The sequence below is a fragment of the Schistocerca gregaria genome, chromosome X (assembly GCF_023897955.1).
Source record: "Schistocerca gregaria isolate iqSchGreg1 chromosome X, iqSchGreg1.2, whole genome shotgun sequence".
In the NCBI taxonomy this organism is placed as follows: domain Eukaryota; kingdom Metazoa; phylum Arthropoda; class Insecta; order Orthoptera; family Acrididae; genus Schistocerca; species Schistocerca gregaria.
Genome location: NC_064931.1, coordinates 356,924,701 through 356,938,774, shown reverse-complemented (window position 1 = coordinate 356,938,774; position 14,074 = coordinate 356,924,701). Strand labels below are relative to the sequence as shown.

The following is a 14,074-nucleotide window of genomic DNA, read 5'->3' as shown; positions in this document are numbered from 1 at the left end:
CGGCACAGCGGACACACCAGGGACCGCGGTGTTGGCCGTCGAATGGCGCTAGCTGCGCAGCATTTGTGCACCGCCGCCGTCAGTGTCAGCCAGTTTGCCGTGGCATACGGAGCTCCATCGCAGTCTTTAACACTGGTAGCATGCCGCGACAGCGTGGACGTGAACCGTATGTGCAGTTAACGGACTTTGAGCGAGGGCGTATAGTGGGCATGCGGGAGGCCGGGTGGACGTACCGCCGAATTGCTCAACACGTGGGGCGTGAGGTCTCCACAGTACATCGATGTTGTCGCCAGTGGTCGGCGGAAGGTGCACGTGCCCGTCGACCTGGGACGGGACCGCAGCGACGCACGGATGCACGCCAAGACCGTAGGATCCTACGCAGTGCCGTAGTGGACCACACCGCCACTTCCCAGCAAATTAGGGACACTGTTGCTCCTGGGGTATCGGCGAGGACCATTCGCAACCGTCTCCATGAAGGTGGGCTACGGTCCCGCTCACCGTTAGGCCGTCTTCCGCTCACGCCCCAACATCGTGCAGCCCGCCTCCAGTGGTGTCGCGACAGGCGTGAATGGAGGGACGAATGGAGACGTGTCGTCTTCAGCGATGAGAGTCGCTTCTGCCTTGGTGCCAATGATGGTCGTATGCGTGTTTGGCGCCGTGCAGGTGAGCGCCACAATCAGGACTGCATACGACCGAGGCACACAGGGCCAACACTCGGCATCATGGTGTGGGGAGCGATCTCCTACACTGGCCGTGCACCTCTGGTGATCGTCGAGGGGACACTGAATAGTGCACGGTACATCAAAACCGTCATCGAATCCATCGTTCTACCATTCCTAGACCGGCAAGGGAACTTGCTGTTCCAACAGGACAATGCACGTCCGCATGTATCCCGTGCCACCCAACGTGCTCTAGAAGGTGTAAGTCAACTACCCTGGCCAGCAAGATCTCTGGATCTGTCCCCCATTGAGCATGTTTGGGACTGGATGAAGCGTCGTCTCACGCGGTCTGCACGTCCAGCACGAACCCTGGTCCAACTGAGGCGCCAGGTGGAAATGGCATGGCAAGCCGTTCCACAGGACTACATCCAGCATCTCTACGATCGTCTCCATGGGAGAATAGCAGCCTGCATTGCTGCGAAAGGTGGATATACACTGTACTAGTGCCGACATTGTGCATGCTCTGTTGCCTGTGTCTATGTGCCTGTGGTTCTGTCAGTGTGATCATGTGATGTATCTGACCCCAGGAATGTGTCAATAAAGTTTCCCCTTCCTGGGACAATGAATTCACGGTGTTCTTATTTCAATTTCCAGGAGTGTACTTCCGAACAGTTAAACCTTTATTCCATGTTAAAAAAATTTCTCTTATTCAGAAACGCTTTTCCAGCCGTTGCTGATCTACCCTTTATATACGTGCAACATTATGTACTTTACTGCCGAAATAGCAAAGCTCTCTGAGTGTCTCGTTTTCCAATCTAATTCTCTTTGCATCGCCTGATTAATTTTAGCACTTTACAGTACCCTCGTTCTGATTTTGTTAATGTCCACCTTGTATCCTGCTTTGAACCTACTGTGCAGTCCGTTCAACTGCTCTACCGTATACTTTACCGTCTCTGATATAATTCCAATGTCATCATCAAACCTCAAAATTTGTATTTCTTCTTCCTGAAATTTAATTCCTTCCATAACATTTTCTTTGATTTCCTTTACTGTTTACTCATTGTACAGACTGAGTAACATCATGGATAGGGAACATACCTGTCTAACTCTCTTCTCGACCGTCAGTTCCCTTTCTCGGCCATTTAATCTTGTAACTACCGTCCGGTTTCTATACAAGTTGTATACAAGCTTTTGTTCCTTGTTTTTTAAAGCTGCTACCTTCAGATTTCAAATAGAGCGTTGCAGTAAACTTCGTCAAATACGTTCACCAAATCCACGAAAGTTATAAACGTAGGTTTGGTTTTTCTTAATCATCCCGAAAATAAGTTGTAGGGACACTATTGCCTCACGTGTTTCGACATTTCTGTAGTATCAAAACTGAAATCTCCCAAGGACGGCCTCTAACAGATTTTTCAACCTGCTATAAGAAATTCGTGTTGGCAACCATGACTAATTACACTGGCAGTTCGGTAACACTCATCATCTGTCAGAACCTTCTTTCTTTGGAACCGGAGTTAGATGACACACTCAGGAATGCAGATAAATTGAGTAATCATATGGGCCATCACTTTGGCTCTGGTTCAATACTATGTTTAGAATAAAGTCAGATGACTGGTTAAGCATTATGAAGCATACAACGAAAATGAGTGATAGAAGCTAATAACTTCACAATATTGATTCTTACCATATATGGAATAATGTGGTATGAGAGTCTGTAAATATTAATGTGAAATAAATAAAGATTTTGGCAGGAAGTATACCGACAGCCAAACATAGCATAACGAATTTCAGAACCAAGTGGATCTGTTAAGTCAGAAGCCGGCCCGAGTGGCCGTGCGGTTCTAGGCGCTACAGTCTGGAGTCGAGCGCCCGCTACGGTCGCAGATTCGAATCCTGCCTCGGGCATGGATGTTTGTGATGTCCTTAGGTTAGTTAGGTTTAATTAGTTCTAAGTTCTAGGGGACTGATGACCTCAGAAGTTAAGTAGCATAGTGCTCAGAGCCGTTTGAACCACTTTTTGTAAAGTCAAAACATAAAATCAGAAAACATTACAATAAATTGGATTTTCATGACCCGAACTTGCGTTCTGTCTCTGATGACCTCACTGTCTATGTAAGGTAAACCTCATCTTCCAAATATGTTACCTTATCAACAGGTCTTACCATGATGGTTTGCTAGGACACTAAACTTGAGTGATAATTATTCTGTTCTTGAATCACTGGAAAATTATATTCTTCGATAAGAGACATCTCTCTAGTAGTGCGTAGCAACACTTCGACCTGATGACGACGGTGGTGAGCAATATCACGAAATATGTTCTCCACTAGACAACATAAGTGCTAGGGAACTATCCTGGCCGGGCGGTGTGGAAGAGCAGTTCTAGGAGCTTGTGTCTGGAACCGTGAGACCGCTACGGTCGCAGTTTCGAATCCTGCCTCGGACATGGATGTGTGTGATATCCTTAGGTTAGTTAGGTTTAAGTAGTTATAAGTTCTAGGGGACTGAGGACCTCAGATGTGAAGTCCCATAGTGCTCAGAGCCATTTAATTTTTGAACTATCCTGCTCCATGAAAAGTCACGTCTCGGACAGAAAATAATATACATTGTTGAGCCAAAACATTTAGGCAACCTACTTAATAGCGTATTTGTCTATCTTTATGCGATACTGAGTGGCATGTGCCCCAAAAATCCTTTATAGGCTTCTGGAATTATGTGGCACGGGATATCACCGACACAAGTACCGAAATTCACTATGGTGTAATGTGGGCACATATAACACTAGCTTGATATACGTCACTCTTCCATAACATCCTAACCATAAGTCCCTTTACTTGAAAAGCCACGTATAACACTAACCTGCTGTGACACAAGCTAATGTTACCCTCTGAGAGGATTTTTAATTTTTTTTATATATATAAAGCATGTGGATTATTATTAAATCACTCACACAAATCAACTGGTCCATGCTGTGATACATATCTGTATGTATGAAGTTAGTGGAGCAGTGACGAAGTTGTGGTGGCAAGCGACATGGCAGCTAACTGTACTCTCGACTCTTGATGCTTGAATGCTCTATAAAAAATTTCTTCTTGGCGACGGATTTTTAACTTGTTAGAGCCGAGAGAACCAAGCAACAGCCAAATCCACATCCGAGGCAGAATTCCTTGCAAAACAGCTTCAAGTTACCTCCCTTCGCACCGTCGAAGTGTACCGTGGAACGGTTAGCCACTGACAGAGTACCGTTCACAGCAGTTCGACCGCCAAAACCACCTTTTACATCGCGCCGTGCCACTTCCGTTGTGGAGGAACTTCACTGCATCTTTTACATTTTACAATACACGTGGGCTAAGCATGAACTAGCTTCCAATGTACATGTTTTTCTTATAAATATACACATATTATGAAATTTCATCATTTTAAACAATCATTTATCACTTTCCATATAAACATCAGAAATTTTAAATTGCCTGTCACAAATGAATGACCTTAACTAACTATGAATACACACTCCGTAGTCGAAGATGCCACAAACAATTCACATAACTGTTCATGTAAAACACTGTTTCATCAAGTATTAAAACAAAAAATGAAATTCAATTGCATTCAGAAAATAAATACTATTATATACATGAATCCATCTTGTAAAAATATATATACAGGGATTTACATATAGTTTACATGCACAGTATTCGTTACACATGGTTAATCTAAGCCTATTTGCCACAGTATGATCATTAAGAATTTACGTTTTGTCTGCTGGAAATACACATGAAGTTCATTAAGAACACAAAATACTCAATACACAATATCAACTTTTCACCCTTTGTCTGCCTATTTACATATTTTGCAGTCCTTCGTTATCTTCGTCGTCAACACTTCTCTGCCTATTAACGCATTTGGCAGTCCTTCGTCATTTTCAACATCAACGCTTTATCTGACTATGGACAATTTGGCAGTCCTTCTGATTATACTGCAATATTCCACTATTGCAGTCATTCTGTAAGTCGTAGCCTGGAGTTAACATGTAATGTATATCCCATTATGTTATAATGAATCTGAAACTGATAGACATGCATCAGTTGTCTGATAACAAAATTTTTTTCCAACTCAATAACACTTGGCAATACAACAACAAGAACAAGAACATATAGAGTAAAATACATATGCACTTTTTTATTTTTGCCCCTTATTACTTATTTCTGATGACATAAAGTTTGAAATCTACAATGTTATGAACAACCAATGGCCTTATTGACTTGGGACAGACAATATAATAGGCATTAGTGTGTGGCGTTTCTTGTACTTCAAAGGGACAATTATAAATATGTTTGAACTTAGAATCTTCCTGGTTAATTTCACTAGATTTTTCGTGAATTTTTACTAGAACAAAGTCATCTATTTTGAATTTGGTCACTTTGAGGCCCTTATCGTGCCTTTTAGAAATGGCTTCCGCTATTTCTTTCATTCTTTTTCTTACTAAATCTTTTTCTCTTTCAGCTCTTGGTCTATATAGGGTGGAAATTGTAAGGTTTCTCCAATTACATTTTGCTTTTGTAATGAAGTACAGTTACCTCGGCTGTAAATCCTGTAGTTTCATGGTGGAGGGTATTCATTACATTTTCAAAGTCTGCAATAAACCTACCCCATGCCTTATGATTGTGGTGGCAGTAAGTTGCTATTTATTGGCCAGTGACGTATGTCTGGTGGCTCCTTCGGTATCCTCATTTCTACATCTTTCACGGCCCTTATTAAGTCTCTCCACCGTATCGTATCGCCAGGTGGCTCTTTCGGTTTTCTGATTTCAAAGTCTTTCATGACTCTAATTAAATGTTGCCCAGGTGTCGTATCGTCAGGTGACTCTTTTTCGGTTTGGTATTTACTGCTGGATTTTGTTTGTAAAAGACTTCATTCTGCTTTTCAGATACGTCTTTTGTTATACTTGGTTCTCCTTCCTCTATTTCTACGTTTTCTATCACTCGTTTCATATTCACTGTCTGATTCTAGCATGAACGCTACTCTAAGACAACGAGCTAGCTCTTCTTTCGATCTTTCGTTACTTTTCTTAATTTCAGGTCTCCAATCCTTTCTTAAAATTTTCTGTTTCATTTTCACTCACAGGCGTTTCTTCAGTATCACGTAAGAAGAGAGCACATTTAATTTGTACATTAACTTTTTTGTTACGTTGTAGCAAGTCGTCTTCTATACGGAACTTTTTAAAGCTGAAGAGGATGTTCTGGACAGCTCGTGTACATCGGATTTATGATTATACAGAAAGAGCATTACTTCGAGAAACGATACATTACACAAGACGAGAAATGGATTCTGTTGACTGTGAGTTACTGAAGCTTCATTTATTCTTAGCTTGTAAGATACAGATAGACCTGTGGAATAAAATTGATTATCTTACGTTTACAACTATGGAAGCCACGATAGAAATGACTACTAGTAGACATAAGAAAAAGTTCAGAAAGTTACAAGCTAATGTAACAACTGCAAGTAATACGATGATGACTGATACTGTTATAAACAAGTCAAAGAAAGTGTTATCTCAAGACGAGATTTCCGTCCTTGCAAAAGGAGGAAATTACGCTATAACACCTGTGAAAGTACCACTTGAAGATATTATCGCGAATATAGAAGCAGGTATACGAAATATCCCTAAGGCAACGGCGAATGCAATTCCAATTGAAACCACTAGAGTTTTAAGCCACACCAGACCTCTAGAAAGTAATTTAACAAAAGGTGAGAGGAAGGCTCTTATGGATTTGAATGCAGATGAATAAATAGTGGTTCTTCCTGCAGATAAAGGGAACGCTACTGTTGTTATGAATACAGAAGATTACCGAAGGAAAATTTTGAACCTTTTAACGTCAGGACAGTATAAAAAACTTGCGAGGGATCCTACAGCCAGTGTACTTAGGAAGACTAATAATTTGATTAAGTCATCTACCTCTATCCAAAAAAAGATAATAGAACTTTGTTGAAAAGTGAAGCTATGTGTCCTCGATTGTATGGTGTACCTAAAATTCACAAAATAGATTTTCCTGTAAGACCCATAGTCCGTGCCGTCAATTCTCCCACTTATGTAATAGAAAGATAATTAACAACTTGTTTACAACCATTTATTGGAAAAACGGACTCATATATAAAAGACTCGCGTCATTTTATTGAAAAACTAGATGGAGTAACTCTGGCCCCTGAAGATATTCTTGTAAGTTTTGACATTGTGTCCTTATTCACAATGATTCCTGTTAACGAAGTTATGATTTTCATAGCGGATATTTTTCCAGAAGACTTGACTGTTCTTTTGAGACATTGTCTCACATCAAGTCAGTTCTAGTGGGATAATGAATTTTATGAACAATTTGATGGAGTAGCAATGGGTAATCCATTAGGCCCTGCGATTGCCAATCTTTACATGGAGAGATTTGAACAATCAGCCCTAGACAAAGCTAATAACAAACCATTTCGTTGGTATCGATATGTAGATGACACATTTGTGGTTTGGTCCCATGGCAGAAAGGCCTTAGACGATTTCTTTGATTATTTAAATAAAATTCACCCAAAAATACAGTTTACCATGGAAATAGAAAAGGATAACAGAATATCTTTCTTGGATGTCTTAGTTATGAGACGGTCCGATAGAAGCTTGGAATATAAAGTTTTTCGGAAGGCAACACATACGGACAGATATTTACATAAAAATTCTGATCATCATCCACAACAAAAAAGGGGTTTCATAAAAAGTCTTGTCGATCGAGCGGAACTGATATGTACACCTGAACATTTGGATGCTGAAGTGAAACATCTGAAGCAGGCTTTTGAAAAAAAAAAACGGTTACTCAAAAAAAGAGATAAATAGAATTTTGCGTCCAAGGAACAGACGACCAGAAGATAAGAATGAACCACAACGACAGAAAAATGCAGTAGTTCTCCCTTTTATTTAAAAGTAACAAATCGGATCGATAAGATTTTACGAAAACATGACATAACACCGGTCTTTAAACCAACAAAGAAAATAAGTCAAGTACTACGATCTGTGAAGGATAAACGCCCTCCTCTGTCGACATGTGGTGTGTATAAAATTCCATGTACCTGTGGTAAAGTTTATATTGGTGCTACCAAAAGAAGCGTAAATACGCGACTGAAAGAGCATAAAAGTCTTTGTCGACTTGGAAAAATAGAAAAATAAGCTGTAGCGGAACATGCTCTTCAACCAGCAACCACCAAGTGAAGTTTTCGGACACCGAAGTTTTATTTACAACGTTAAATTACTATCCACGGCTATACAGAGAAGCTATTGAAATTTATAAACATCACGATAATTTTAATAGGAAATAGGAGGCTATGAAACTCTGCGATATATGGGCAGGGGCTCTAAAAAATTGCTAACAATATTTATCTTTGACAAGGTGGTAATCGATAGTCAACCTTATCTTTGCCATGGATCATCACTGCTCATCACGTGTCACCGGAACCAGGGCCCCCTTACTCACAATATATAAGTCGCTCTCAGACACCCGACCAGTCATCCGAGAGTAGGATTCCCTCACCTCTGCATCGACGACTAGCACTGCCTGGGTTACTCTCAGGGTGCATCTTCGACGTGGAAGAGCCCCACCTTTTCCTTGCCGTGTATTCTGCTCGGTGCCGCCGCTTGCCAGTGCTCGCCGCCGCCGTTCGGTCGCTGCCTGCCTCCGCACCGTCGCCGCCGCTCGGTCGCCGCCTGCCTCCGCACCGCCGCCGCCGCTCGGTCACCGCCTGCCTCCGCACCGCCGCCGCCGCTCGGTCGCCACCTGCCTCCGCACCGCCGCCGCCGCTCGGTCGCCGCCTGCCTCCGCAACACCGCCGCCTCTCGGTCGCCGCCTGCCTCCGCACCGCCGCCGCCGCTCGGTCGCCGCCTGCCTCCGCACCGCCGCCGCCGCTCGGTCACCGCCTGCCTCCGCACCGCCGCCGCCGCTCGGTCGCCGCCTGCCTCCGCAACACCGCCGCCTCTCGGTCGCCGCCTGCCTCCGCACCGCCGCCGCCGCTCGGTCGCCGCCTGCCTCCGCACCGCCGCCGCCGCTCGGTCACCGCCTGCCTCCGCACCGCCGCCGCCGCTCGGTCGCCGCCTGCCTCCGCAACACCGCCGCCTCTCGGTCGCCGCCTGCCTCCGCACCGCCGCCGCCGCTCGGTCGCCGCCTGCCTCCGCACCGTCGCCGCCGCTCGGTCGCCGCCTGCCTCCGCAACACCGCCGCCGCTCGGTCGCCGCCTGCCTCCTCACCGCCGCCGCCGCTCGGTCGCCGCCTGCCTCCTCACCGCCGCCGCCGCTCGGTCACCGCCTGCCTCCGCACCGCCGCCGCCGCTCGGTCACCGCCTGCCTCCGCAGCGCCGCCGCCGCTCGGTCGCCGCCTGCCTCCGCACCACCGCCGCCGCTCGGTCGCCTCCTGTTGGTGCTCGCCACCGCATTCTCGTGCGCCATCACCATGTCCCAACCCACCACTACTATCATTTTCACCTCTCCCTCCGCTGCTCCAACCACCATCACATGGAGCTCATCCTCCACCCCCCTTCCCGTCCTTCCTTCTATCCTGTCCACCCCCCCCCCCTTGCTCCACTTTCGGCTGTAATCACCCTTAACTCCCCCTCCCCCTCTCCTATCACTGTCGCCCCATCAACAGCTACTGACTTTCCGCCACTCCCAGCATCTCCTCCGACGGGCTCCGAGCCACAACGGATTTTGGCTCGACGTTCCATTGTCTCTGTGACACCCGCGCCCACTCCCTCTGCGTCATCCGCTGCTCAGGGTGGTCCTGCCCCCCCCCCCCCCCCGCCATCTCCCCCTGCAACCCAGCCCCTCTCCAACCAGTCGTTGCCACGAAACCTTCAAAGCGCCCAAATGTAGACCCTTCCCCGAAATCTCCTCCCTAAGAAAACTCACAATCCCCGTGACCCACCCACACCTTTGTCCTCTCCAATCCTGACCCTCAATTCCTTGATGCCCGCTCCCTCACCCTCGCCATCCGGAAATACTACCCCAATGCCCCCATCTCCCTTCTGTTTCCTCGCAAGGAATCGGTCCTCATTAAATCCCCCAATTCTTCCTTCCACACCAATCTCCTTTCTCGCATACCCCATATCCTATTTGGCAAATGTGCAACCCTCACCCCCTACCCCCATCCTCTTCCAGTCAGCCTCAACCTCCCCGACCCCCGCTGACCTTCACCGCTATTATCACAAAGCTTAGCCCCGTGATCACGGAGGCTGAGGTGTTGGCGGAACTCAACTCCTGGCCCGACATTGAAATCCGCTGGGCCCGTCGAATCTTCAATGATGCCGGGCCGACTTTCCTCATGCAGATATTCACCGAATCCTGCTCCTCCATTGACCGCCTCCTCACCGAGGGAGCCCTCATCTACAATCGCCGTAATAAGGTGGACCCCTCCTGTTCCCCAGTCCGATCCTACCGCTGCCAATGCTGTCTCATGTACAACGACCACGTTACATCTGCCTTCAAGAACCCCCTACTTGTCCCCACTGCAAAGCTTCACACTTCCTCAAGAATTGCCCCAACCTCACCTCTCCCCCCCCCCCTTCTGCAACACTTGCAACGAACCACATCCTACCTACTCCTTGAAGTGTAAAGCGAAACCTCCTCCAGTCACCCCTCAGCTCACCGTCCCTGTCCGTCCTTTTGATGACCCCATCCACCTCAACAACTCGCTCTGCCCTCCACCTACTGCAGTGGACATCACCCGTTTCATCACCATAGTGCTCCAAAACATCCACCCCTTCCAGCACTCCCAAACCCTTTCCCAAATCGCCCGTTCCATCTTACCACCTATGCCACATACTCCCACAACTAGGCCCACTTTACCTTCACCCCCCTCACCACCTTCGTCTAGCTCTCCCATCCCATGGTACAACAACCCTACCGTATCCTGTACCACAACATTCGCTCCATGCCCACCCACAAACTCCACTTCCTCCACACCCTCCGTCAACACCCTCCTAAATGAAACCTTCCTTCAACCTCGTATCTCCATCTGCACGGCTCCTTACACCCTTCACCGCACCGATAACCTGTACCCTCTGGCACGTGGCAGAGTTGCTATAGGCCACCTCAAGCACCTCCCTGTCCGGCCCCAACCTATCCTTAACGATCCTGCTGAGCATCTCACCCTCAGCCTCTTCTTCCCCACCCATACCATCACCTGTACCACCATTTATATCCACCCTCGCAACCCCATCCCGTACGATTTCCTGGCCCACATTGACCACACCTTTTTCACCTACGTGATTTTTGCCGACCTCAATATCCACAGCCGTGATCCTGCCCATCTCCACCGGTGGCATCAGTTTCTCACCACCCTCCAGAGAGACCTCGTTCCCCTGCCTCAGCACACCTGACCCGAATCCAACACCACTCCCGATGTGGTTCTTGCCTCTCCCAACCTCCTTGGGCGCATCACCGCAGATGTCCTTCACCTTATTGGCAGTGACCATGCTCCTGTTCTCCTCACTATCTCTAATGGTCGCCATCCCCGCAACGCTCTTCACCCTGACGTCCCTCCTAAACTTGTCCATGATTACTCCCGTACTGCCTGGGATGCCTACCTGGACTCCACTCACACCCAGGTTGCCGGCCACAACCTTACCCTCCAACCCCCTGATGACGTCTCTTGCACTGCTGCCTTCTTGCACCAGACTTTGTCTGACGCCGTCGCCACCCATATCCCCACCAAAGCCATCCACCCTCACCGCCCCACCATGCCCCCACAGGCCGTCCTCCTCCTTCGAGAGTCCCGCCGCCTCTACCGCTCCTTTCTCCACACTCGTGACTGTGATACACTTACCCACCACCGGCAATTACAGCGACACATCCGCAACCTGCTTACAGCTAAGAAACGCCGTGCATGGCGCCAGGCATGTACCCAACTCAACATCACGCTCCCCATAAACTCTTCCAAGTATTAGTCTGCTTTCCAACGCTTTACTGGGAACCGCCTCCCCCTCCCCCCCCAGTACCCTCTCCTCCTTAATGACCGTCCCTTTTCTGAAAACCTCAGTAAGGCCAACCACTTTGCCTCTCACCTCTCCGATGTTTTTTCCATTCCAGATGGTCCCCACTTTGATTATTCCCTCTTCCCTGACGTCATGGACCGTACAAATACCTCTGTTCCTCCCCTTGCTCCTAGCTTCCAGTACTTGGGCCACACACCTCCATCTGAACTTAACACACCCATCACTACACAGGACATCGGCCTAACACTCCGCACTAAATGCAACCCTGCTCTCGGCCACGACTGCATTACCTATTGCCACCTCAAACCCTGCCGTCCCTCCATCCTTTCAATCCTTGCCTCCCTCAACAATGTCATCCTTGCCACTGGCTTCTCTCCCAATCGTGATGTTCTCCAAACCCGTACAAGCCTCCATCTGATGCCTCTTCCTATCTGTCTCACATCAGTGTTCAGCAAGCTCTTGGAATCCATCCTTTCCCAGTGCATCCATCACCACCTCAGCCAAAACCACCTACTCCCCACCACCCAATGTGGCTTTCGACCTTCCTTCTCTGCTGATCACCAACTCCTCCGCCTCACTCATCTCCTCTCCTCTCCAGCTTAACTTGCGTCGCTCCGCCATTTTTGTCCCCCTTGACCTCGAAAAGGCCTACGACCGTGTCTGGCTTCCCGGTCTCCCGTTTAAACTCCAAACCTACTCCCTTCCTATTAATTACATCCGTCTGATAACCTCCTTCCTCTCCCACCGCCCCTCCTATGTTACCATCCATAATGCCACTTCCCACACCTTCTACCCCTCTGCCGGTGTGCCACAGGGCTCTGTCCTCTCACCTCTCCCCTACCTCCTGTACACAGCAGATATGCCCCAACCCCCCCTCCTCCAGTTCACCTCTTGCAATATGCTGATGACACCGCATTCCTCGCCCTCGCTCCTACACTCCAATGGTCCCAACGCCTTCTCCAGAATCTACTTGACCTTTTTGCTGCATGGTGTAACCAGTGGCTCTTGACGATCAATCCTTCTAAGACCCAGGCAACCATCGTAGGTCGAACCACTCGCTCCTTCCAGCTGCTGGATTTCTCCCTTACTGTCTGTGCCCGTTCTGTCCGCCTCACCCCCACCCTCACCTACCTTGGCCTCACCATTGACCATCATCTCACCTGGATCCCTCATCTCCGCTCCATCCAATCCAAAGCCCACCACCGTCTCGGACTCCTGAAACTCCTCTCTGGCCAGACAACAGGGGGTTGCACCCCTCTACTTTCCTCCACACCTACAAATCCTTAATCCATCCCATCCTCTGCTATGCCAGTTGTGCATGGAAATCTGCCCCCTCCCCCAAATTCTGTAAGTCCCTCCAGATCCTTGAGCGTCATGCGTCTTGTCCCCCACGCGGATCCTCTATGATCTCATCCCTTTCCCCCATCTGCTCCTATTCCTCGAACATATCTGCATCCTCTACACCTCCCGCTGCCTCGAACCCCCTCACCCCCTGGTTGCTCCTCTCCTTTCCCATCCCCGCCCCCTACCACGTCTACACTGTTGTATCCCCCCTACCCTCCATCTCTACACCCTACATCTCCTTCCCCAGGGTGGCTTTCATCAATTCCCCCTCCAGGATGATGCCCTCTCTTCCACCATTTATCCCTCCTATCAACTCTGATCCTCACTCCCCCTCCTTTCCTCTGTCCTTTTCCTGGGCTCCCTCTCCACTCTCCAATTCCTTCCTCTTTTTACCCCACCTCACCTCTCACTGCCCCCTTCTCTCCCCCGAGTCCTTTTGCATTTCCCTCCTCTGCCTCTTCTTATTCCCTCTCGCGTGTGCCCTGCCCCTCTTCCCTCTTATGAGTCCTCACCCTCCTTGGTTCCCCCCTTTCCTTTTCTCCTCTCCTACCTCCTTGTTTTTTTCCCCTCCTCCAGGTCCCACCCCCCCCCCCATCTGCCTTTGGCTCGGGAGTGTCGTATTTGTGCCACCGTTTTTCGTGCAGTGTTTTACAGTGTGTGTTTTCCATTGAGTGTTCTGTGGTGTGTCTATAGGGACGTGTAGCGAACAGCCATCATACTGTAGCTGGGTGTGATTTTCTTTTTTTTTTTTTTTTCTCTCTTGCGAACAGAAACCAGACTGTCGCCATGGTTTTTTTATTTATTGTGTGTATACTATGTCCGATTCCAGTGAATTTTATCGACATTGCCAACCCCTTTAGCTTTCTGTTTTCATTTTTCGCCGTTTTACACTTTAAGTCATCATTTTATCGCCTGTTTTTTTTCCCTTGTTTCTTTCTTCTTCATTTTCTGACCAAAAAGTCTGTAGGCTGTAGAGCGGCGTACTAAGCTGCCAGCTCGCCGCCCCCCCCCCCAATCGGGGGGAATTGAAAATCAGTAAAGAAAAAGAACGACCAGTCAGTCGGCAA

General features: G+C 48.1%; 1 protein-coding gene across 1 annotated transcript in view; it reads left to right on the top strand.

Moving 5' to 3' along the window:
- The window catches only part of LOC126298062 (serine/arginine repetitive matrix protein 1-like), an 83,745-nt gene that overhangs the window by 35,272 nt on the left and 34,399 nt on the right, over positions 1-14,074 (top strand). The window contains exon 2 of the mRNA XM_049989381.1: positions 8,252-9,111. Within this exon, the coding sequence (XP_049845338.1) occupies positions 8,252-9,111 (860 nt within the window). The remainder of the gene's footprint in view (positions 1-8,251; positions 9,112-14,074) is intronic.